This window comes from Mugil cephalus, chromosome 9 (genome assembly GCF_022458985.1).
Source record: "Mugil cephalus isolate CIBA_MC_2020 chromosome 9, CIBA_Mcephalus_1.1, whole genome shotgun sequence".
NCBI lineage: Eukaryota > Metazoa > Chordata > Actinopteri > Mugiliformes > Mugilidae > Mugil > Mugil cephalus.
The window spans coordinates 17,522,897-17,550,465 of NC_061778.1; the positions used below are offsets into that span (position 1 = coordinate 17,522,897).

At 41.9% G+C, this 27,569-nt stretch overlaps 1 protein-coding gene across 1 annotated transcript in view; it reads right to left on the reverse strand.

The window, feature by feature from the left end:
• Nucleotides 1-836: 836 nt before the first annotated feature.
• Nucleotides 837-27,569, reverse strand: part of snx19b (sorting nexin 19b) — a 38,179-nt gene continuing 11,446 nt past the window's right edge. The window contains exons 11-14 of the mRNA XM_047594383.1: nt 25,866-25,995; nt 6,173-6,357; nt 5,886-5,973; nt 837-4,393 (exon numbers count right to left, since the gene is read on the reverse strand). Of these exons, the coding sequence (XP_047450339.1) occupies nt 4,270-4,393; nt 5,886-5,973; nt 6,173-6,357; nt 25,866-25,995 (527 nt within the window). The 3' untranslated portion in view covers nt 837-4,269. The remainder of the gene's footprint in view (nt 4,394-5,885; nt 5,974-6,172; nt 6,358-25,865; nt 25,996-27,569) is intronic.

Here is a 27,569-nt window from a genome sequence, read left to right on the forward strand (position 1 = left end):
GAGAAGAAAAAAAAAACTCTGAAGGATTTTGTTTTAATATCAACTGTGATAAACAACTGGTAAAAGAATAAGTTATACTCCTATGCTCTGATCCCGGCACCTTTTATTTTTTTAGTTCCATTATTGGGCTGACGTCTTGTACCGTGCATTAAACCCAGTAATACCTGCTGCAGTAAAAGAATGAATTGAAAACAGACTTAAGAGCCTTAAATATTTTGTATTCAGAGTGTCAGCATCAGAGGCTGGGACAGACAAATTAATTTTTTTCCCAGTGTGCTATATCTTGAAGAGAAAACAGTACAATCAAACAGCCATCAGTGTAAAAGTTTAATCGTATGTATTCATCTGTATCCCTCAGTACTTGACTAATCCTGGGTGTTGCACACAGTCTTATCTGGAAATGTGATTTAAGAAGATTTCTCAGCAATGCAAAGCCCCCTCCCTAAACCTCCTCCCGTCTCCTTTTTTTGTTGCTGGTGAGGTGGAGCTTAACAGAACCTGTTCCAAGAAATAGTCCTGATCCTTATTATGAGGTTTTTAAAGGTCTTCATCCACACACTTTTGTTGATTTTGGACCCAAACCAGTCTGCACGCTATAGCAAAATAGTGTGGAACTAACAGGATACAGAGAATGTGAGAGGTAATGCGGTAAGTAAGGATAATATGGAACGCATTTTAGATGATGAAGAGGCCGGGCAGATTTCTGGTGAACCTCCAGACAGTTAAAACGCGGGGTAAATCTAAAGTAAAAACTCATAAAAGAGAACGCGCACCGGCCTCTTGTAAAATGTATCACCCACACCTCGGGCCAAGAAAATAATGAGTGCGAACAACGGTTGAAGATTTAATAACTTGAGCTTGGTAACTTTATTGTTTTTCTTTTCTTTTTTTTTTGCAAACATTCTCAGGAACGACCAGCAAAAGTTTTAAAAGACGAGCACAACACAATCACATGTTCAGAAGTCACGTTCCAGAGACAGGCCTGTGGAAGGGGAGAGGAAAGATGCCACAGGATGACAGCTGAAGGGGGACAGGGGGCCGTCGCTGTTCTTCACATCATTTGGCAGAAATATATAAAGCTTCCAAGACGAGTAGTACAGTGCACTTTTACACGAAAGAGTGGAACATTGAACATCAGCAGCTGATTAAAGTGGATCCGTGAAGCAGCTTAATGCTAGAACATAATGATTCTGGGGTTTTCTTTATAACAAAATCCCCCCATATATATATCTTCTTTTTCTTTTTTCTTTTTTTTTCTTTTTTACAGTATAATACAAAGTCAATGTGTCTCAATAAAAACTTAAATGTGTCTACAACTTTCCATGACAAGGAAGTTTTTGTGTGTTGTCTATCCGTCTATATCTGATGATGTAAATGAGTAAAGGTTGCTGTACATGTCTAAATAAAGGAAGTGACCTTAAAAATAAAACATGGCTATTGACTAGTTTGGCAATATGTGATTGTTTAAGACTTTCTAAATGGGTGAAATTAGGTAAAATGAGCCAACAAGAACACAATGTGAGGGAGGAACTTTCCAACACCGGATGCATCTACGACGGGATAGTTTTTTTGTGGTGTTGTTGCTCTGTTCTCTGCTCCAGTTGATAATTTTCTGTCTGTGTGGGAGCAGATGCTGAATATATTATCTCAAAGAAGAAGAACAAAACTTAACAACTGTAGACGGTGCCTAGCGCGTAGAGCCAGCGCTGCTAACAGCTTTAAATCAGGATGAAAGCATATTTATGATAGGTAGTGGCAGTGAAGCATGCATCCGTCCCAAACTTCAGAATGAGACTTGGTCAGTTTGACAGATTACTCTGATGCATTTGCAGATGTGGAGCCGGAGCACAGTTCCACCTGAACCAGCCTGACAGTGATTTCTATTAATCTTGCACGATGTGTTTACTCACACAGTTTTAACTTACTAGCTAGTGACCTCCTCAAGCTGTGTCACTTCCTATCAACTTCTTACGTTTTAAGGAGAAACATTTGTTCCAGTGAGACATATTGATTTCGTGAAATCATGAAGAAAGAACTTCCTGGTGCGATCAAATCGAATTCTTATTCCTGATCACGGATCGCTGCTCTGTTTTTCTCTGCTTCACATGATTCCTTCATCAACATGAGAAAGCAAAACATTTTTCACAACTAGTAACAGCTTCGACATTCAGCAAAAATTGACACAGTAAGAAAAAAAAAGAAAACGGTTTCACTACAGAGAGCTGGAGCTGGGTGCTTATGTTCTACTAAGGCATGGTCAGTGGCCGCTGCTCTTTAGGCAGGACCAAGCTCCTCACACAGTTAAGGCAGAATCCAGGAGAAAGCACTTCATAGGGGACGAACAGCTCTGGCACACCTCTCGTTATTTTAGTGGACGGAATTCAAACTGAGTCATTATTAAGTATTTCAAGTAAATAAATACTATTAATAAATACCCTAAGTAACATGATAAATCAGTGGAAAGACGGGAATTTATGACAAGAACAAGAACAGTTATAAGTGGATATGAGAGCAAAAGAACACTGGAATGATAACAACGCCAAAACCGGACTTCTTTCTTTGGACCCGGAATGTAAAGTTTGTAACATTTCTCAGAAACACATATGGCTTCAGTGAAACTGAAGATTCAGCCCGTGACTTGATGTGCCGCTCCAACCGAAGATTAAAAAAGTGTTACGCAACAGTCTGCGGTGGTAAAACATTTGGGTCGCATATGCGTGCAAAAAGGGATGTGAGCAATCGTGTGCAACAGCGTACTTTGTCGAACAGTTTCTCCTCGCTGACTCCGTCCAGCTGGGAGGAGACGCGCAGATTGTTGCGTTACCACCGCGAAGGCAAAGAGATGCTAAGGCAGACTTTCAAAAGTGCAAAAAAAAAAAAAAAAAAAAAAAAGAACTTCAATAACGTGTTTAAAGTGACTGGAGACTAAGTGCATTTCCATCCAGTTGTTTTAAATCAAAAGTCTTATTTCCTTCATGTTTTTTTTTTCATAATTTTGGATGGAACTGATGTGAAACGCCCTTTGCGGCGTTTCTCAAAATAACCTTAAAATGTGCACTAAACTCGGATGGAAATCTAGGTAAGGTCTCTGGCGTGAGACAAGACTTTTTTTAACGCTGTTCTCTGTCAAACCAAACATAAAGACGGCTTCCACTCGTCTTCGACCCTGCACGACCCTCGGAGCTGAGTGAACGCTCTCGACAGCGCGCCGCTAACTGCTCTGTAACTGTAGACAAAGTGTTCTTGTAAACAAACACGGGCTGCAGCCAACAGCTTGTACCGTTTTATATATATAGCAACATCCAAGCTGGAAAAGCTCAAAAGAGGGAACAGTGGTGGTGACTGTTGCTCACTGATGTCTTTGGGGTAGAGGCACTAATAACTCTAAAAAATACAGTGTGGGCATCCTCGTAATGATGCTTATCTGGCTGGTCAAGGTTTCTGAACGTCAACATCATCCCTGCACGTTTCATGTACCTGATTCCTGTCCAGTTCTTATATTTTTCAGATATTAACTGTGCAGTTTATTTTCCAAGGGGCCTGTTAAAGGAACCGTATGACGTGTCAAGTCAGTAAAATATCTTCAGTCCAGCTCTTCCCGAAAATTTACTACACGGTGCACTTTCCCTGCACCGTACAGGTTACGTCACCACCAGAGACGTGCAGTCCCTCAGGAAAGCTCAGATTTAGGAAGTGTAGCTCACATTATGCCAGAATCAGATGTGAGGATCTATATAGAGCCTGGTGGGATATTGAAGAATGAGCCGATACTAAGTCCCAACAGAGTGTTGTGAGGGTTTAGTTGAGGGGAAAAGGCAAATCCTGCTTCTCGAGGTTAGATCAGCAGGTGTGTTTTTTTTTTTCCTTTTTGTTGTCCAAGCGACGGTAGATGGAGATACAGTGTGTGAAGACCATCTGAAGTGAGTTGAGGCAAAGCCGGAGAGTTTAGCGGGCAGGAAGAGTCTGGATTAGACGCGTTCGGGGATCAAACTCAAACCAGGTGCTGTCATGTAATCAAAGCTGCATCGAATGCAGTGGGTTTAAGGGTGGGTGCGTACGCGGGACACCATGTTCAAAAGCATTGTGTTTCACTACATCAACACGGACTCGGAGGCACAACCAGAGGTAACTGAGAACACTGAGCCTGACCTGAAACGTTCATTTACACCTTGACTGCAGAACATTAGTAGAACAGGAGCAGCCTCACTGTCTGTTTGCTGGAGATGAGCTGGGATGAGGGATTTGCAGGTGTCGCTGTGAGTTGTCTCTTCATGCCAGCAGCTTCTCTGGGTTCTTAGAGAAGCTCTGCAGAAGGCTCCTTTGGAAGTCCTCGTTAGGTATTTCAGGAACCAGGAACTCCAGGAGAAGATCAAATATGGAGTAGACCAGATGTCTGAGGGAGAACAGGACTTACAGTTACTTTTTTTTTTTTTTTCTAAATATAAGAGACAAATTATGTGAAGGAGACATGCTGTGATTATGAAGATGATGAGGGGAACACAAAGTACAAGGAACTTCATCACTATCAAATGTTGCAAGTTAGACAGTTCTCGGCATCTGCAAAAGATTTTAGACGTGCGGTTATTTAGAGAAGAAATTAGTCCAGGTGAGCCTCTTGTGTGTCTCTTTGCACGTACGCTGGCTGGCCTCTCAGTCAGACACACCTGCTTGTTAACAAAAGCCAACAGTCAAACAGCAAAACATGTGCATCTGAGAGTATAAAGAATTCAGGCCAACTGAAGAGGATCATCCAGCACTCTTTCAGCATCAGAGGGGGAACGGCCTCTGTGCTAGGTGAGTGATGTGACGCAATTATCATTTAACGTCAAAGGTGTAAATAGGAGATATCTAGGAAGTTTAGCTTTCAACCTGAATGCTTATTTGAATAATGCATATTTAATCGTAGAGATTGAGCGTGGGGGAAATGTGTGCATTTGCTTTAGTAATCTGAAATCTAACCTGACAGTCAACATCCAGACTAGAGATTCCAAGATGGCCATTGGCTTTGAGCTAAATGCTAACATAAGGATACTTAAATAAGGCTTAAATGCTTATATTTGCCAGGTATCATCAAAGTTGGACACGTTAGCATGCTGCCAAACACCCAAACCCTAACCCTAACCCTAAGGACTGGAGAAATTAAGAACAAAGAACTGTAAAATGAATCCAGGTCTGTCCCTAATTTTCCCAAATTGGAAGAAAAATGACACTGTCACATTGAGGCCGAGAAGAGCCACAAATATCTGTTTCATGATAATCTGTTCAGTGATTACTGAGATATTCTCATGTAGAGAAAGTGGTGGAGCCAAAGACTGACGTCTACATCCATTAGAGTCATGCTGCTTGGGTAAACTGGTTGAAAAATATTTGAAAAAGCAAATATGTTTTGCTTCACTCTTGTTGTGTCTTGTTCTATTTATGAACTACAGATCCCATTTGCTTTAGGGGACACAAGCTGTGGGCTTTTATCGTTTCCTTTGGTGTAATTTTGTTCAATAAACACTAGCTTTCTGGTTTAATATTGTGAAATGAACAAAACTGTACCGGCTTGGCTTCTGTATGTATGTATGCATGTGTGTGTTAATTACGTAATGAGATAAAATCAGTGTCTGCTGTCTGTCAAGTACAAGATTTTCAGCACTAATGTTTTATTAGTAAGAACACTACAGTAACCCTAACCCTAACCCTAGCTATTAAAGCTGCACTCTAGAATTTTCAAATGAAGAATGTAAATGTTAAACTTACACAGCTGTGGAAAAGATTAAATCATCAATTTTTCCCCCTTCTTTAGTTCACATTCACACTGTGGTTGTACAGGAGACAATCAATTAAGTGGAGACAATGACAGTGAATAAGTGTCCGCAGAGTATACAGTGTATGTTCACCTGTTAATGTAGGGGTCTTGAAAAGAGTCCAGTATGGTCTGCCAGCTGAGTTTGTACTTGTCTGAGCCCAGCAAATCTGAGACCAGCTCTAGAGACAAAAAGACATAAAAACTGTGTGTTACCAGCTGTTGGCTGAGAGCATATCCTTCTTTCTTATCCGTACTCTGAAGAACTCATTGTGCCTTGACTAATTCATTGAATTAAAGCACAATTTTTTATTCTTAATAGGAGGCTGATACCAGTATTGTATTACAGTGTCAAATATGATTGTCTGTGTGTACATGTACCTGGTAGAAGTCTCATCAGGCAGCGTAAGGCTTGTTGCTTGGTGTTGTCCTTCTGCTGTTGACTGCGGTCAAACGCGGGGGCGGTAGGCAGAGTTCCTCCAGGCCACACCGCCTCCTGGATGACCTGCAGGTACACCACCCAGTACCTGGTACATGTCAAGTTGGCCACACCCACATCGAGCCATCTGAAGTTCAGAAACACAGTACCACAGTGGTTTCAATTTAGTACAGTAGGAGACTCTGAAACACTCCAACCGCTCATTCAAGTATTTCATCAGAGTGAGGTCATGGGGGACTGGAGCCAAGTGTGCTACAGTCTAGACTGAACATCACTCAATTACAGGCCGGACACTATTCACATGCAGGTTAACTTAGAATCACCCGTAATACAAATAGACTTCAGAACCTCTTGGACTCCACCACCCCTAAACTGCATCTCATGTCAAGGTAGAATTACCATGGCAACAGTTGGTTAACCTCCTGACTTCATGAGTTCAATGTGTTGTGACCTTGTCATCATGCCTGACCTGGCCAGTACTCAATGACCCTCTCCTCTGACTAGCCAATCCTTTTAAATGTAACCCATGTCTCCATGCATTCCCACGCAGATTTTAAACTCCAGGAAGACTAGCGGAGTCTAAACTGGCACAGTCTTGCACTGGAAGTAGTTTAAAACCGACCTAAAGCGTTTCACATAAGTGCTGAATGACAGGTCTTGTGATGAGTGAATTCTATAGGCTACGTGCGGCTGGAAGACTCTGACCTCGTTCGCTTGGGCCTGACCTTTTTCACACCAAGATTTACCATCTGAGGCGTGGAAACTAAGCCAGCCGCCACCCAGACTGGACGCGGAGGTTATTTAAAGCGTAAAGTAAAAGCTAAAAACAACATCTCAATGTAACTCCGGCATTCACGGGTCGTGCAGGTCACGCCGTTGAACCTGCAGGTGAGATCTGAAGTGACAACACAGTCGTCACTAAGACTAACACCAAAAATCAGGGTGCTGAAGATCGTCTAAGACGAAGTTTTCCAGTGCTTGCAGACAGTCTAAAAGTGTTTAACGTCACACAGATGCTGTTATGCAACATTGTTCGGAACCTCAGGGCTTAGTTAAAAAGAAACAGGGTTCCCCCTCTGGGGCTAATGTTCTGCTTCTTTTGTTCACGTCATGCGACTCCCCTCCCAAAACGAAGTTATTTCGTTAGCTTGTTCTGGACAGTTACCAGTCCGCTGAGCTGCACGTGGACCAGAAGCGATGGCTGGACATGTTGTGCCTCTTACCATTCTTGGTTTCCATTTTGATCCCTTGGTATTCAAGTGCAGGAGTATTCCAATAATACATATGTTGTACAGCTGCAGTTGGAAGACAATTTGTGTTTTTAGGTTTAAGATCATTTTTGTCTAGCAGAATCCCAGATAAAGAAAATAAGCTCATTTTACAGCCGACATTTTAACTTCATGTGTTACGTGAAACATTGGCTCCACTCTATTTATGTGCCTCAGTCGGCGATCTAGGATGAACTACACCAGCGGCCTGAAACAGAAGCACCTTAAATGGAGCTCACACTTCACTCATTTCATTATGTCTTTTTTTGATACAGGTTTGTCCCAAATAATATTTTTCAATTTCCTGATATTTGAAATGATAATGATGTGTAATTCAATACCTTTTTTTACAGCCATGCTTGATGAAGGGTGTGGACTAAAAAACAAATGTCCACAACATATATTAACATTGCATTTCTTGTCAGTAGTTTCAAGCTGCACATCATTTATCAATTAATGGAACCTGGGCGCATGTCTCGCTTAGTAAACAGGCCCAGGTGAAATTTGAATTCTTAAACCAGAGAATGTGATCAGGCGTTTGCATGGTTGTTCAAGGTTCCTATTCAAAGGATTTTCAAAGCCTCGGTATGACTGAAAAATCCCTCCAATCTGTCCAGCCTGTTCCATTTGAGGAACTCCTGATTGGCCTGTTATTCCGATTATTAGTATAATGTTAGAGTCCACGTAAATGTATCACTGCCTCTGCCAGCATGCCTCCAAGAATCCCTCGGATGTCAAACACTGACGCAACAAACTCAAACTGAACAGTTTTCCTGCAAATGTGCTCAAAAAGAAATTCTCACTCAGATTAAGTTTCATCCTCTTACGTAAAGTGGAAGAAAATGTCCGTAGCATTTCTTTCCACAAAAAGTAAGCACAATTATACTTTTTAAAAGTGTCACAAGGTCAAAATATTAAAAGAAAGCCAAACCAAACATCAGAAAGTAAATTAAACAGAGACATTTTTATTTATAGCTCATAAAAGCTGAAAAGTAACAAGTGTAAATTTTGGACAAGGGTGGTCTAAGTTTTGCAGGTGGACAATGATGTTTGTCTCTTGACCAGCTTCTACCCCTCAGAGGCAAGTTTACTATATCACACCAAGTTATGAATTCAAATGGGAGCAAAGTACAGTGTGTGAACACAACAAGAAGCGGATGAGGATCTGGGACATTTGTGAGGGATTCCACATTTGTATTTGGGCTGCCACTATAAATATTTACAGCAGGTAAATGGCTTGATGGGTACAGGCCGTTACAGGGGAACATATTTATCATTCCCTAAAGGGCTTAATGTGCTAAGGGGAAGGCCCCAAACTGATTCTGTGTGTCTTGTGTCTCTCGAACGGTCCTCACCAGCTGTGGAATTATAGATGTTGACAGAACGTACTGTGCTCTACAGTAAAACATCAAAAGTTAAAAGGATTTCATCACGTTGTGCTTTGGAGGTCAAGAATGCACTGCAAGCTTTAATAAAAGATAGTTTTGTTTGGAACAACAAAGAATTTTGTCGAGTGCCAGTTGGCTCAAGAGCTGTTAACACAAGTGACTGATTCTCAGCTGAATATTTATTTTCACTGGCATTGGTTCAAATCAACCACAAGGTCACTCGTCTGAGTTCTATCTGTTTAGAAGATGTGAGCAAGCACCTGAAATGCATGACACTCCTTGATGGCAGCAGCCCCCCCCCCAGCAGGATGCAGCCTGACACAGACACACACACAAAATCTAAATTTAAGAGCAACGTAAAACACATGAAGAACAGCACAAGGTGTTGACCTGGCATCCAAATTCACTAGATCACAAACCGATCAAGTCTCTGTGGGATGATCAACACAGACGCCTCCCCTCAACCCACAGGACCCAAAGACCCCCACTAACAACATCCACAGACGTCTGCACTAGAGTCTTCTTGTCCAAGACTAGACCATTCTTTTCAGATTACTGATACCCAAGGCTTATTTACAGTGCCTACACTGGTGTAAACAAACTATTGCATGATTAAAGCAGAGCGCCATTTGACCAAATCAAACAGACCGGTTGTTAAAGCACCTTTCCTTTTTCAAACATTGCGTTGAACATTTTTTGTCAAGGGGGAATGTCAAGCTGAATATCAAATGACCTCGCCCGATCAAGCCTCCTCACCACATTGAGTCAATGGTTAGCTTGGGTTTAACACTAATAACGCGAAAGCACAACCGAGACTAAGACGCAGACATGCAAATATGCATGAAGTTAAAAGGACATGATTTGATTAATCGCTACATTCATACAGTCCGTTGTTGTCTCCAGCTGGAGAAAGGTGCAATTCCAATGGCTACAGCACAATTCTAAATATAATCCCAAGTTTTTCGACTTTCCGATGCACCATATCCCAGACGGAAAATGAACCTGCCTAACTGACGGTTAGGCTGGAAAAAGAGGCAGAGTCAGAGGAGTCAGGGTGGGTGGCTGTACGGGTGAAGGGAAGGGGAGTTAATGTTCATTTGGACAAGAAAGGGAGACAATTAATGAAGTGCTTGCAGGCTGGCAGAAGAGGATGGAGGCCGATGAGTGGCTGCTTTTTAAGAATTCAGCACACTTGCATCCATTTAATGAGTGTGTTGTCTGGGCTCAGGTTGTGCTTGCATTTGTTTGTCTCAAACTAGGATTAAACAACCACTGGATGTCAGGCGGCGTAACCCTTCAATCAGAATCAGCTTCTGTGATTATTGTGTCAAGCGGAATAACAGCTCATGTTGTTAATTTTACGTCCTAAGGCCAGAGTGTGCCTGACTTTTCCATCGTGTCGTCTCCTAATTTGAGCAGGATGACAAACGTCCGCACCAGCTTCGAGCGCACGTAATGAGGAATGATTATTTCTATATGTCTTTAATTTCACGTTTTACTTCTCTCGTAAACAAACGTCAGCAAAAGCCCAAAAGCCCGGACTAACAAATGTGTTTTCGGCTGTAACCAAACAGCCTAACCAGCTACAGTGGAGCTATTCCTTCAAAAACAATCCCGATTTCTCTGGACTTGCGTGTGGAGGGCCAGGAAAGTGTTATGAAGACCTTCGACAAATGAGGGCAAACAAAAATACTGTAGCAGTTGTTCCCGTAATGTAAGTCTGTGCTTCTGGCAGGCATTGGGCAATATGTGCCTAAAAAAATCTCGCTGGTTAAAAACAGTGTGAGTCTAGCTTCACACTTCAGTATAAATGTTGACTCCGTTTGGTCTGGGAACTGGTTGTAATTAAAGGCACCCAGCAGACTGTCAGCCGTCCAACTTTTAAATTTTACTCAGCTCAGACTAATAAAACTATGATCAATATTAGGAAATAGCTAGATTTTTAATACGAGGCAAGAACACCCGCCAACAAATGGTCCAGGCCAGCAGGAGATATTTATGGTTACCATGGCTGCCCTGTAGGTTCTGATTACAGGTCACTCTGATGCCTACAAAACGTCTCCTGCACCTGTGCATTCCCAAGTAAAAGCCAAAGTATAACTTGGAAGCAGTGTTCAGATAAAAAGTTTTGCTTTTTTTTTTTTTTGTTCGTGTTTCGTGACGGCCCGTTGACAGAGCTGTGAAGAGGGTCAGGTGTGGCGATAGCTGAGAGGTGGGGATGGTTAAGGCTCTAAAACCAAGTTGTCCTCCGTCCTCCATGTTGGGCCCATCACACATAACTACACTCAACTACCATCCAGCCTTATATTACTGAAACCATTCACTGCAATTTCACCACTGTCTTTCCTGACTGACAGAAGTAAATTAATTTCAAAATATATATATTCTTTTTGTTCACGTGGCCTCCTCGTCTTGACACCAACTTGTGCCAGGTCAGTACCTGCAAAAAAGTCAAACTAAACTTCACCATGCCACCGTGGCAGTATGATTAATGAAGAGCACATGCTTCATGCCGGTTTTCTCAACACAGAGACAACTTTCAACTCAAATTGCATCTCAGCACTTGACCCTACAGGATGCCAAAGAGCTGCCTGTTAAATCTATGCTCTGGATCACATTCAGGTAAACGTCTGCAGGTTCAGGGTTTGAATCTCACACTAGATGTAACCCCCACACTGATTTATCATAACCCGAACCACAGTTCGATTCCAACCACGTGTCTTTTGCAAATCCTAACCACAACCACCTTTTTATGCAACACCTAACTTTAACCACATCAGTCACATTCTTAACGATGGACATAAAACAAATTAGGGTTCGGGCAAGGCTACGTGCTCAGTCTGATCCGACCACTTTCACAGTTTGTACCAGACAACAGAGAAGTACCTGAATGTTTTACTCACACTAATGAGCAGCAGCAGTTTGTTTCTGGAGTCCACGCATCTTATTCAGGTAGATTTTCCCTTCAAACTCTGTACTCTGGAGGCCCAGAGTCAGAACTTAAAAAGAACAGACTTGTGTACTGCAAGCAGACAGGATGTGGATTGAAAAACATCAAATAAACACATTTTTAATGGCTGTGGTCTGAGTTAGTCCATCCCCACCAACATGGACAAGTGCGTCTTATCTTAAATTACCTCCATGTGTTTTAGCTGCAGGCAGTAGACTCTTGAGTACAGTACTCTTTCAAGGCCAAACGTGTGGAAACATGAGAGAATAAAAAGAACCCAAACAAATACCAACAGCTCTCTGCTGGGTACCACTGCTGAAGACACACAACAAACGTTAGTCTATGCGTCAGTGGTTTGAAAGTGTGTTCTATCAAAGCTGAAAGGAGCTCTGGGTCAAAAGTAATGTGATGGTTCTCTTCTAATTATTGATAAGAACATTGAAGCAAATAAAAGGAAACTTGAACAGGTGTACACAATAAAGTAAACTCTTTACAGAATTCCAAACAGTTCCCCATTTTTTTTTGTTTAATCTTACTAAAAGGGAAAAATTACACTAAAATTACACAACACTAAACACCTTGTCTATATATGATGAGTAAGAATGTCACAAGGAGCAATACTTTGGTAACAATTTGATGCTAAGCTTGTTTTTCTATGGGATTGTAGGTAATGAAGGTACATAGAATAACATAGAATAACGACGGCAAGTGTTGGTGCATGTGGGAAAAAAAAACACATCCAGAATGCTGAAGAGAGATATTTAGCTTTTGAAAGGCAAATACTGACTGGATCAACACAGACATAAAAAAATAAATAAAAATTATGTGAAAGATCCGATATTGACAGTGATTCATAAAATCCATTTCCTGCATCCTCTCGCCAGTCCAGACTGGTTTCGCGTGACTAATCTCATGAGAAACGCAACAAGATTACTTCACGTGTGAGGGAGATCCAAAGCACGAAAGAAGCTCCAACACTGAGAGCACCGTCAGGCCTGAGAGCTGACTGGAGTTAAAAGGTATGACGACAGAGAAGAGATTCACAAAAGTGAAGACATACTGTATGAAGGACGCGCCAGCGAGAGGTAAAATAATGTGGGAATGCCACAAATCTGGAACCGATGACAGCATTAGTTTTGTGAAAATCTCTTCCATGACTAAGTGAGATTGTTTGCTTTACTGAATCTAGGTCTTGTGAACGAGGCTCGAATCGCTCCTGGAAATCATTAGCAACACCCAGCGTTAGGGGTAACGGTCAAATGACATCCCTAACACTGACCTCATGATGACACACTGCACTATTAGACTGACATGTTGTCCTGTTTCGTCCTCACAGTAAAGTTCCAAGTCTCAGTTGGGTTCATAAAGATCTTTGTTTCTCTTCGTCGAATTACAAACAACAGTGCTTTCTGTGACATCTTCATTATTTGCCATCCTAAGTCTGTTTTTGGTATAATGCATCTGTTAGTAGGGACACTAATCTACTTACCGTGTGCTAAACCATGCAATAAATCCTGATTTTTATCTCTGTGGAGGAGAAGATGCGTTCCAATTTTGCAACAAGCTAGTACACTGAGGAAAGAAATGAGTTCTGGATGAACTGCAGGAAAGCCGAGCCGGTGTTATGAAATGAGATCAGACTGTCCTTTAGGGTTGACGTGAACTTTTTCTAGATTTTAGCTTTCTGCTAACAGACTGAGCCAATGGTCAACCAATAATTTAGTTCCGTCTGTGCTGTTGAGTAATGTGGTTTTCTTGGCCACAGTTAATGCTATTAAGATAAGACATATTAAGATGTTGTGGGTTTGTACGTGAGGCAGTATCACCTACAGGAGACATGGAGGGGGAGAGCTGAACTGTGTCGGCCGTGTTTGTGCTGTTTATCCTGTTTCCTATTAACAGTTCCACTGTCGGCAAATTATCTCAGAGAACAGCAAGAGGATATGGACATCCTGAAAATTGTTTACGTCCCCACAGATGAGATCATTTATCTGTGGCCTGTGAGCCATAAGGTGGAACCACCCGTCATGGTCAGGACAGGGCGTTGAGGGCAGGCAGGAGTCATGTGGAGAAGAGATCTTGCATGAGGCCCTGGGTAAAAGGACACCGCCGAGTTTCTTAACATGAACACACTGGAGCATCTCATAAGACCTGGAGCTGTGGAAGTAGCAGAGCCTGTGGAGCCTCTATCTTCTTGGATATCTTGAGCTAAACAAGTTTAGCTTGAAGTTGCCCTGAGGAGTGTTTTGACCATTAGAAGCACATTGCTCTGTAGCATTTTTATGGGAGGGCCCCCATATTGCTCATGGGAGAACTACTCCCTTGATTTACAGCTGGTGGTAGTAGTAGCGTTATTCTAAGTCCTTGGTTCATCTGGTGGGAAATGCTTCACATTTGTTAGATCTTGGGCATATAAAGACGTATGACATGACAGCGCCCCAGAAGTCAAATAAAAATATCTTGTTTGTCCCCCCCATTTTTCAAATTGATTGGTGCTGAATAGCTAGTTGGTGTTGCAAAAAGGCTGTCATGACAATTACATGATTGACAGCTTCTGTTCCTTCACTTACAACTCCTGTTTTCCTCATCACCGCGATACAAATATGCTGACTGAAAAAACACCGGACATGCATTATGCATTCACATTTAGCAGTCAAATATTTACCTAACCCCTGACCCTGACCCTAACGTTGATGCTAATGGAGCCCAGGACACCTGAGCAATGCATCCAACCATATGCTGACATTTTTTAGATTAGAATACTATCCCAAGTACTGTGCAACCTTTATAAACCCTGAAAATATTTCAGTGGGTATCGATATTTGGAAGCGCCATAAACACACTGAAGTAATAAATATAAGACACACGTGTGCTCTCAACACTGCTGATTTTCTCTGAACTATAATAGCAAACATCTCCAATGTCATAATGATAGACATCTTAAATTTATACAAGATTACGTTGTTGTTGTTTTTATATATAAGAATCTCAAAATAAAGTGCCTGGTGCTGCCAGTACTGTTCAGACCGGGAAGCTGGTATAAAGTTAGAAGTTGGTCAGTATGATGAAGTGTTAATTGTCCACTGTTAACAGCCAGTTCTTACTCAGAACAGTCGCGGCTAGGGACAGAAGTGGAGACTGTGTAACACGGCATCTTTTTATATTTTGATATCATTGACATGATCTATTTGCAGCCTGATACCATTTACTGCGTTTCAAAATTATCCTCTTTTGAGACAACATGTTTCCCATATGTCCCAAAAACTCAGATGGATCCAACATTTAACAACATTACACCCCTGCTAGTTTTAGTATTGCAACAACCCATCCATAATTAATGCATTTAGCCATGTTTTCACTTGTGTGACTGACTGATGTCCAGAATACGTAATAAATGTAAAAAGAACTCCAAGGGGACCTTAAATATTTCTTTTATAGCCTCGAATGTGTTCAGTATTAGTTTATAGATGATGTCATGCGATATCCTATATAGTAACCCTAACCCTAACACATTCCAGCAGTCACACACACCAGCACACTTCTGTTTTCACAGAAGGTGATGTGTCTGCTCCCAGTGAGGCGTTGACTACAGTCCAGCCCTCTGGCTCAGGGCTCATCACATCAGCACCTTCACTCAGGCCACGGTGCGGTCTTACGGCCATCTGCCCCGCTGTCTAAGGTCAGCTTTGCTTCCCCGGGTGATATGTGCCAGCAGTGGTTTTACTGGGGCTGTTGTGGCGCCTCGATCCAAACGGCTGGTCAAAACATAGACATGTGACGTTACAGTCCTAAGACAGAATTGAATCACACGTGGGCCCCAGAGGTTCACTTTCACAGCTATGTACGTCTCACAAAGGCAAAAGAAACTGGCACACCTCCCGCAGAGGACAGTCAAGCTGGATAGAGATCAACACATAGACACACACACACAAACACGGGTCAAGGCCCTTGTCTAAGGCACAATAACATCCATCGAACTTAGCCTCTGCTGTCATCACCACTGCAGTCTTATGGCAATCACCAGACAGATTACTTTTCCCTTTGGCGCATGCAACCACACACAGATATAGACACACACACACATACACACATTGCAGAGAGCAGAGTGCTTTCAACCAATTAGGGCTGACAAATGCCAAGTAATTCTATATGAGAGATTGTGGTCTGCTAGAGACTTAGACTGTACAGCATTACTGCTACCATGAAAACCACCAGAGCATTTTCCAGCTCCTCTCTATCACAGGGATATTTTTCAAGCTGGGGAAAATGAAGAAGAGAGTGCTCGAGTAATTCTCTCCTCTCTGCCAGTGGGCTTAATGTGGAATCAATTTAACAACACATGTAGTGTAACTATATTAATGGCACACTGACACATGAGTGTGGATACATTCAAGAGGGGTTTGCAAAATCCGATCCGTCTTATCAGCCTGCTAACTTTACCTCGTTCTTGCCTGTTTGTCTAGTACTAGTATTTCAAAACCATTGAATGTTTACAGGGAAGAAGAAAAATAAAGATGAAAAGGGAATAAAGAGAAGGGGAGGAAGGTCTGAGAGTTATAGAGAGAGCTCCACGAACTACATCTGCACACAATACAGACCGCAACGTAATTAGACACCAATCAGCTACATTAAAACCACCTGCCTAATACTGTGCAAAACATCTCAAACTTGTCAAGGCATGGACTCCACCAGACCACTGACAGCGTGCTGTGTTGTACATGGCCAGCAACAACACCTAGGAGGATTGGTACAGATCAAAGTAACACTGACAGGATGCAGTGACCCACAGTTTCCCAGAAAGACATTGGCTAAAGAATCAAACAGCTTTCACCAACTTATACACTAAGGCATCCTACTGCTACTTTCTTACCATGCAGTCAACATGATGTAGAAGAAGATGCAGTCATCAGATCTTGGCACCATCTGCTATTACTCCATGGTCCAGTTGTGTAGCTCATGCGCCCACTCTAGGCACTTCCAGCAGTAAACGATGGTCAGCATGGGCCTTTCCATCACAGCCAGAGTTAAGCTTCTCTGTAGTTTGTGCTATAGTAACTTTTCTGACCATGTTATACCATGGTTCCTGTTAAAGTTTGTTAAAATAAGATACCTTTTTTCAATCAAAACAATACATCTGACCTCTGTTAATGACTCTAAACCCCTATATCTCCAGCTAAATGTCAAATTGATTATGACTTAATGCCAATGCAACGCAACAAATGACCAAGTTTAGAGATAAACTGAAGTTTGGATTCAGCTCACGACTTTGTAGTTAATAATAGTGTAGCGTTTGTGATCACTTTTCCACAGGGGATAAACCAGTTTAGTGGCTTATTTGTGGAAACTTAAGTTTGGGCCTCTGGATGATTGCTTCACATGGCAGTTGACTCGACATGTGCGGGTAGCCTTGCCAGGAGACAAGCTGTCAACTTCTCATCTGTTTAGCCAATTTGTCAAACACTGATAAAGCAAGCTCGCAAGCAGGGCTAATTACTTTCCAATAAGAAAGTGGAGTCTACTTAAGTTAGCTTGCAAAGTTAGTGAAATTTCACCAAATGTTTGCCCATTTGCATTTGCATTTGCATTGGCCAGCCCTCCAAACAATGCTGTATTTGTCATGATTTAAAAAAAAAAATAGCATTAGCAGTATCTTTATCATGGGCTCCATTTTTAGTGATGGGAAATGAATAGTGAGTTTGAATCACAATACAAAGCAATGTAGAGTGAGTGGAGTGATATCTAAGATTCAGCAGGCATTGCCAAAGTCACAGATACAATGACTAGCACTGACGTTTTAGCCACGATATGCACACTTAATGGGAAAGGCCACTTTCTCAAGAGTTTTAATCCAATAATCAAACCAACAGTCAGCCAAAATCTAGATAAACGAAATGAAGATAAAAGATGCGTTCTGAATACTTGGCAACAAATAAATAGTGTCTAATTGGACAGAGTCCAAATGCAAGTAAAACTTTAGCTGAGCTGGCCAACAACTATGCATGTGTTGGACCGCGAAGGGATTTATTTTAGTCACCATTTAAGGTAAACACACAAGGATCCAGAGGTCCCACATGAACTAAAATAAGCCTTGAGCCGGTTTTTGACAGACAAGATGTCATTGCACAAGTATGTCTCTAGAGACAGAAGACGAACCATGACTGTGGAGCCACATCTCAGGCTCCGGGCTCAGGTGAGGGGCTGTGGTGAAAACGGACACCAGGGATGTGGAGAGGTCAAAGGGATACAGCATGACTTCATCAGGCTACTGTCCTTATTTAAGACACGTGTTAATCACTTACCAACTTTATTCTGAAAACATCACTGCAGCGTTTAAGCACGCGCCACTTGTCCTCTGTTGAGGTTTACCAAGAGTGTGGACAATAATGAGACATATTATCTTTCACGTCCTGTCAAGGGAGGATTTTGTGTTGCTGTATAATGAATGATCGTATGGATAGGCTAGCAAGTTTTAACTGATGGTACACTGGGGCTGGAGGGAAATGCGTGTTTCATAATCCTCAGAAGAACAGGACAAAGTATTTGACCTATAATGTTCCCTTGAGACGATTACATAGGCCAGTAGGAATAGAAACGCAACTGCCGACTATTAAGCAGTAAAAAAAAAAAAAAAAAGAGGATATTTATAGTTCACGAAGGCCCGTTGCAAGCAAATCATTGTTGAAGCAAACGTGACAGTGACATGACACAGGGCAAAATTCCAACTGAAACACAGTGTGAGATATAAACCACTCTGACAGCCTGATCCCACAGTGAGCACTACGTCTGAATTTGTTTCATCTCACGAACATCCTGTCCAGGGATGTCACACCTCCTCCAACTCTACAGGGCTGATAGATAGCCCACACCGTTACGTAAGAAGCATCTTTTCTGTCCAACACTCCCTCCCTCTTCTTCCCACCCATACCAAATCTGTCATGCATGGCCCACTCATCTGACCACCAACACTCTCAGTCTGGGAGTGAATTCCCACAGACAGAAGAAGCTTGGAGCTCCCAACCAGGGTCTTCTGTTTATATATTACGTCTGGCCCCAGGACCCATATGTCAACGAGCATGACCAGAACAGAAAAACAGAAGAGGGCTATACTGATATCATCTCCTCACTGTGAAAACAACCTGCCATGTCAAAGAGTTGAGGAGGGATGTCTGTCATGGGGCCAATCGTTTAGAAAAGAAAGTCTTAAATCCATGGATTCCCCATATCGCTGTCATAAAGAATCATTAGGTCTTCGTGCACTAACAAGGCAGGACATTTTCTGTTTTGTTAAGACATGATAAAAAATGAACTGTGACACTTGTAAAGAGAGGCGGGCGTGCCAAATAAAACATTATGTCCAAAAGGATCAGTTCCAACAATAATACCTACTAAAGTCATAACTAGGAAAAGCCTTGTCTGCAGACACATGACTATTTTGTCATACTGGTAATATCTCAAACTAAATATCTGGTAATACAAATTCACACATGTAGTAATTTTAAACCAGAGTGTCAGAACCCATTAATATGAAAGAAATCTTTTGCTCTTTCTGGCAGAACCGGCGGCATGCCAACAGCAATTTACCAACTGACCCGATAAAAGTGGGTAAACTTCACTACATATGGATCTGCTCACAAATAACACCTGCACTGAGCTCTAACTTGACCTGTCAAGCTAGTGGCGTTTCAAATGTTGAGCTAAATAAGGATACGATATAAATCACCCATCTTTAAAAAGCATCGGATTATTCTGTGGCCACTGTGGCGCGGCAAAACGAGATGTTGAACGCGACATTGCCAAACAGTGGCTTAAGTTAAACAAGAAAGGTACTGTGTGGCACAGATTCCTTTCCCAGTTAATAAGCTGATGTTGCTCCGTTTCGCAGGCTGTGTTTCACTCACTAATTCTGGCAATATACAATTTCTGGTGTCAGCCTGCAGGTATCTTTGGAACCAATTGGACATTCAGTGGAGCTCTTTGGGTATCGCTGTGATCCTATTCATGCCGTGCCGTTCTCAATCTATCCCAAGCATCATTATAACCTACTAAATGGTCTGGGAGGTCCAATTACAAAGGTGAACCTGCTTTTTTTCTATTACTAACCTCAATAAATATTGCTATACTCTGTGATCTGATCTCACTTGATTGGCATAACACCTACGACATACCCCTGACGGTGCAACTGAAAAATGAGATGCAATGAAATGCAATGAGACAGGCAAGTTTCTAATGCAGCTTAATTCATGAAGAAAATAACAGATGGTGAAATACTCGAATAAAAAAATGAAGTCATCAGTTTTTGTAAAGTAACACCTGACAGTTGTCTGTTTTTAATTTAGGAAAGCCTTCAGGGGCCCTGAATAATTGTTGATCTTAAAAACAGTATCCAGGCAAAAACGAGATTGACTTGTAGGTTCGGTCAAATCACCTGTTCTTTCTTAATATTTCAGCTGCATTTTATGGCCCTAGATAAAGGAGTTTGCTCATATTTCCCTGCTAAGACGCAGCGAGATTAGACTTAGCTTTTGTAGGGCTTGCAGGAAAACAACGTCTAGTTATTTTAAAGTTATATTATGAGGCGTTAAAACTTTTAGATGGCACGGTCTGTACGCTTACAGCCGTAACATATTTTCTCAAAATGACACATTGTGGGCTCAGTAAATAGTCTGTGCTAAATAGTGCAGCGGTGACACAAGAAACCACTTTCACTAAAGCCAAACAACTTGTTGTTCACTACTGGTGAAACCCAAGCCACTTGGATGGCGGATTGTGATCCCTGGGTATTAATTAACAATGTTACAGAAGCAGGGCGAGAGCGAGCGAAAGAAAAAGACTGAGTAAGAGCGTTCACTGTGACAACTGTTGACAGGGCTTAAATCCTTCATCTTCACCTCCAACAGCAAGCTGTCAGCGGGGAGTTGTGGTACGTTTGAAAAGTATTAATAAGGAGTATTAGGGTGTAAAAATAAAGAATCATGTCACTGACTGGCAGAGCAGAGATGACACGTGGAGCTAGGTGAGAGAAAATGTGTGGTGAGCCAGAGATATCGACAAACACAAACACGGCTGCAGAGCACCAGCATCTGAGTCAAAGTGCACCGAGAAAAAGCACCTGCCCATTCTCCAATAGGTGAAGTAGAAACATGTCAGTCCATCAGCCGATGTGATGCGTCCTCCGGACCCACATGGGGAATTTTCCAAACTTACGTTATGTTACATACCAACAACAACACTCCTTGTAGAGAAAATCTTAACCTCTTGATTCCCCCATTATAGTGTTTCATCATTGCCCCGAACCTGCATAGTTTCTGCATCGTACAATAGCAGCCCTTGTTTTCCAGTGAGTCTCAAGGGGCTTATTTCACTGTAGTGTAGAGCTAACCCTCCTTAGCACTCCCATTCATGCTTTTATAGAGTTGAATTTACACATTTTAAAGGCTAACAAAACGTTGGTAATTAAATTAATTAGCCCTAAGATTATCACCAACAAGAGTCTGACTTGGCAAATGTATGAACCATTAAGTTTACACACTTTTAACCAAACACTGAGAGTCCCTGCGAATGTCTGATGCTGACATAAGGTGGCTGCACTTTGCTACATCTACAGTACATCTAGACACTGACAACAACCTGGCACCGGCTGGATTTTCCGTCCAGACTGCTGTCTAACAGAAAGAGACTATATTCATCTTAAACTGTCCCACTTTCCAGTCCATAAAAATCAGACATCTCCCAAACCAGAACCTTGCCTTGGACCCCATTTATAGGAGAGGAGAGAAGCCTTGGCCGGCCAGACCTGTCTCCCTCTCCCTCTCGCTCTCACACACACACGTACAGATTTGGCCTGTTGGATACTGGCATCACCACACACACACACACACACAGACATACACTTTCTCATGCAAAGTGCATGCAATTCAAAACTAAATTCTGATAGACGTGCACGCAGCCATAGACGCGGCTGTAGACTGGCCCGGATTCGGTTTCTGCTGCTTCTATTTGCCACTAAACAGCTGTCAGAATACATAAAAATCTCCATGGCACTGATACATCCTGTCGCTCCAAGTAGTCTTGTAGTGAGACGTCTACGCAAAATAGATGGACCAGTTTATCAATAAGATTAACTGACCAACAATGACAAAACATGCCTATGCTACACTGTTGTAGCTAATACGCCAGCAGATGACTGGTTATTCCTATTCAAGAAAACTGACACTTTATACACTGTGAGAATATAACATGTGAGGTCTTAATGTCCCTTAACTGCGATTTTATGCTGGTTACAGTTTACAGTCCTGCCACCTGCTCTGTGACAATTTGCAGCACATTTGCTGACAGGACAGTCGTTTGTTTTACGGGTACTTTATGGAGTCATTACTGGAAATGTAACTGGAAATAAATTAAATTTGGCTTGACGATCGCACTAGATGAAAAGCTAGGGGAAAAACAAGGTCCTCCTGAGAACAACACTCATTTTTACATTTTTTTCATCACGCATTTTTACAGGGAACACTTTCTTATTCGTGCAATTATGAAACCGGTCGATCATGTGTCTGCACTGCAGCGCTTAACTTTCTCCAGATACAGGTCAGGAGCTTCAGTTAATGTTCACATCAATCATGAGAACGGGGAAAAATGTGAACTCAGTGATTTTTAGTGAATGTGACTGAGCAATCATCGCTGGTGCCAGACAGGCGGCTTTTCTTGGATTTATTTTTCACCACAACAGTCTCTTGAGTTTACTCAGAGTGGCGGAAAACAAAACAAAACAAAAAGATCCTGCGAGCAGAAGATGCTGCATTATTGATGATCCGTGTTGAGGTTTGAGGAGTGTGGACACAAGGGACAGAGCCGACAGAAAGGCCACAGTACCTCGAATAAAAACTTGTTGCAAGTCGGAGCAGAAGGGCTCTCAGAAGGGAGGACACATGTTTGGTTCCGCACCCAGACAGAGAGCAGAGGCTGAACTGTATGAGGGTCCAAAACTGGACAGTCTGAAGACTGGGCCAATGAATCTTGCAATCTTCTAAAAAAACATACCGTAGGATCACAATCTAGCATAACGGCATTGATCTGTGGACTCAACATGAGTTGTGTCAACAGTCCTGGCTAGAGGTAGAGCAATGTTGTGGACATGGCCTCCACATTCATCGATTGGTGGCATGAATGTGGTGTACAGCTGAAGTAATGTGATGCAGTCATATCAATATGAAACAGAATCTCAAGGGAATGTTTCCCACATCTTGTGGAATCCATGACGCCAAGAACTGAGGCTGCTTAAGAGCAACGTGAGGCCTGACCCAGTGTTAGCATGCTCTTTCTAGTAAATTACTTCTTCAGGTTTCAAAAAGATAACACTCCCAACGCCGTATGTGGCTTATTTGGATTAATCCCTAAAACTTGCTCAGTCATAGGATTAATCTTCTGGAAACTATGAGTAAAAGTTAAAAAAATACAGCTTTGATTGAAGTGGTGAAACAATTATCCACCACAAACAACAAAAAATGTTGTGTGGTGGAGCTTTAAGGTTCAGGTGGAGATGGCCACTAAAACCCCTTAATTTTGCCTCTCTCTTAGGCCCTTTTCAGACCTTGCATCAACATCTGACCTGGCCACTCCGATTGCAAGTCACCAGCTTTTAGTGCCGTGTTTAGATTTTGAATTAACAAACGTGCCTCCAGCCAGCTCTGCAGATCCGGCGTCAGCTTTGCACTCTCTACACAAATACAGACAGCAATGACATCATCAATACCTACCGATCAATACCACTGATTCAGAACTGTGCACAGCGCTGTTTTTATGACTCTGGCACGAGTTATTATTCATTTACCTCTGCCCTGACGTTAGTTAAGACCTGCACAAAGATCAGAGCATGACTCAACCTGTGAAAGCCCTCCATACGCACCATAATCTCTGGTGATGAAGGTCAAATGCAGACACTTTACAAGATGTTGACGTGCCCTATGGATTAAAACTATCCTTCACATCCCTTGATCTTCAACCACATTTTCTTCCCTTTTCTTCTTATACGTAAGTATAATTTTTATGTAAGTTATTGCTTACATTTATATTTGCATTTCAGATTTAGGTAACCCTTAAATCCAGACTAAGCCTTTTCTGTCAGTATGCCTCGATATTATTTGGTTTTATACAATATTTCTTTTGTTTGTAGCTGCTGAAATGGTGGATGAACAGAACTACCCTTTTCACGTGTAGTATTTCCATCAAAGGCATCTCAAAGTAGGTACATCTGAGTTCCTCTGGACGGACAAAACTGGATGACGAGAGGAGATGGCTGCCACACCGAGAGCTGTCACTGCCACGCTGACAGACTGCTGCCCAATATAGACGAGGCCAAACAAAAGCACAAGGGCTTTCATACTTGGCTGGTGGAACTTCTTAAAATAGAGGAACCAGTATCAATATGAATGCGGCGATATTCTGGTACCGACACCCCGGGGAACTTGAGGTCACAGCATAGCGCAAACACAAGAACCTGAGAACGTTGTCTGCATGTTCAGTTTACTGGCAAAGGGAGCTATACCTATATGCGACAAATGTTTTGGGAGTCGATGTCAGGCATTCACCTCAGGGCCAAACAGCTCAGGCATGCATGTATGCACGTTGACATATAGTGAAAAGATCAGTACTCAAAACGTGACAGCAATTAGAGTTAGAAAGCAAAGATTTATTTACGGTTTATGGTTCTGTTAAGCGCTTAATGGGTACGCACCTCTGCAACTGATAGCCCAGATTTTTTAAAACATGGACTCCACTTGCAGGGGCTCCAAGTGAACTCTTGTCTAAAATATCAACTCCTCTTAAATAAACGTGTGTGCAAAAGCCAGAGTCCCTTCTCCAGCTCATAAACAGCCATCCCTGTGGAATCTCCTCTAGGAAACATGTGTCTTTATGAGCGGCGGTGGAAACGTCGAAGCATTAGGGCACCGCCGAGTCCCCTAATAGGTCGACGTTTCCGACGCTGGCTTCTTCGCTGCTGAAAACCTTGTAAAAACACGGCCTTGTCACCCAGGTGTACATGGAAACATCTTCACTAACTTTAGTTTCACTGAGCAGCTCATAGGCGCCAACAGCCGAGCTCTGTGGGCGCACTAGAAAGCTCTCAGAGGATATTAACTGCACGAATGCAGTAAGTAAAACAGATGGACATCTCTCCTTACATCAGAGTATTTTTTTTTGTCGTCCCTTTAATGTTACACTGACAATTATCATTGCAATTAATAATTAGAATACTGATATTTCTAATGATAGTTTAGGTCAGACCAATAAAAGGACTTATTGTAGGATGGGGTCTTTGTGTATGAAGATTTGCATCCAAAAATACCCAAAACAAAGCCCTATGTGGGTCTCTTGGGGGAAGAAAAAAAAAAGCTACTGTAGAATGCCTCAACTATACCATTTAACCTGTTACCAGTGCCATCCGGCCCTGGAAAAGTCTGGATGAATGGATTATACTGAGATGAGTTGGACAAATTCTCGCAAGTCCTTTATATGATTTCCATTTTATGTGACTACCTTTTTTCCCCAGTAAATGATCAACAGATGTTTTGCTGGTGCTGAACATTGATAGCAAACAGCTATTCCTTGATCAACCACATAGTCATGGTAAGAAAAAAAAAAGGGGGAACAAAAGTCCTGGCAGACGCCCACTATAAACAGTCCCCCTCCTACAATACAACAAGATAACAAGAGTTTCAACAGTGATGCTGGCAAGAGTATTCCTGCATTTGCATCTCACTGAATAACTGGGCGGGTTGGGGATAACGCAACTGGTCTTCAGTTTTTCAGATGGGACACTGGGGTCTCCATGGTTCAATTTGTATGGCAACCAACGGGGGTTATTGGTTTGATAACCTCACGCTGAAGGGTGCTTGAGCAAGACACTGAACCCTGAATGGGCAGATTTGTGACATTGTGACTGTAAAATTTTCTTTCTGTTGTGAGACAAATGTTACTGAAATAAAGTTTTCTTATAGTACTTTGTTGTTGCTTGTTAAATGAAGCTTGTCACCTGTTAATAAGGGTCCCAAACAGCAGCCTGATGGTCCTCTGAACGTTTTCGGTGCACAGCCAGCTCCACTGCTCCTTCATCAGCAGACAAAGTATGTTCAGAGCCACCTCAGCCAGCGCCGTCTCCGACTCTATACAAGCAGAACACACAGTAGAGCACTCAGCATGACATACCACAAGATAATAGTTGCTGTATAGGCATAGATTAGACAGTATATTCAATACATGCTAAAAAGTTCAGTTTAGCAGCAGTGCAGCAAAAGGAGCATCTGACAGACAAATATTATGGGAGTAACGCATTTCATCTGTGTGAATGTGATGAAAGTGAAGGACTGATAATCCTGCCAGCCTTCAACTTCATACATTTACTGTATCAACATTGCCCTCGTGTGGTTAGTTTCATGTCCTACTGGTTCTGCAGAGTATGACCTACCCTCTGAAACCTGCAGCGTTTCTGCTACATCAGCATGCTTTTAAATTTCTTTTTAAGTCTCTTCATAAGCCTACTTCTTGAAACATGGCATTATGATTTGAACTGGAATATCTCATCTCTTCAGAGCAGAACTGCTGCAGGTCATGCTGGATCACATGCGATCCTGCCCCTGTTGTCCATCTATGATTTGGCCCACCTCGTAGTTTAAATATCGTATAAACAGTAAAGCGCTGAATATAAATCTGATTTCTGATGAGCTGTGGGCAAACAGCCGTTTTGCTGTAGACTCGGTCACCTGTGCTTGTGATTAACGTTTCACTTTGTTTCTCCTAATCTGATTTATTTTTGAATGTAAACAAGCTCAACTCAGCTTTCTGGTGCAGACGTTAGTTAAAAAACACACCGCCTTTGACTGAGGGAGCTTGGTTGCATAAACTCTGGACAAATAAAAACTGTTTGCATCTCAAGGGTCATATTTTATGTCCTGTTAATATACTACTGTTAAACTTCAGTGATATAGAGTTATGGAAACTGAAAAACAACAACGAAGTCTCCCATCCATTCACTACAAGTTTTTGCCTTCTGGTACTAAAGATTCTTGGTTCTTAGGTTTTCAGGTTCTTCTATTCGATTTATTACTGGTTATATAATAAAAAAGTTTTTAATGATAAGTCGATACTGACTTTGGAAACGACCTATATGGCTTAACTGGGATTTTCTATTTATTATTTTTTGAGGTTGACTTCGAGAAAAAGCTTCTGTAATTCATTAGAGATTGAATACCACAATTCTATGTATCATAAATGCACAGACTGAAAAATCAAGGTGTTCTGACTTCTCCACATCAGCTGTCAAAGCAGCATATTGGTCGCGCGCAAACTGTCAGTCTAGTAGTTTTTTTTTTTTTTAGAACCAGGAGCTTCGTTCACCCTTCATTCACCCCGACTGTCTGGAAGTCCTTCCAAAAGACAATGACCAGAAGCCTACACGAGGAAAAATACAATTTGGTTTCAATTAACTGGCGAACGTCTCTTTTCACTGTCAAGCATATGCAGATAGTTTCCACATGAATTTGATGAGGTCATTCTTTTTCCTATGAGGATTCCCCGCGATGGAGAAAGATGGAGGAGTGATGGAGCATGATGCAACAAGGTGGACAGAAAGAGACATTTCAGTCAGTAACGGACGACGGTTACATCAGGGGGAAACTCAAAAGTCGGTCACAGAGAGGAGGCGGCTGAAATATCAAATCAAAAATAATTTTTTGGTAAA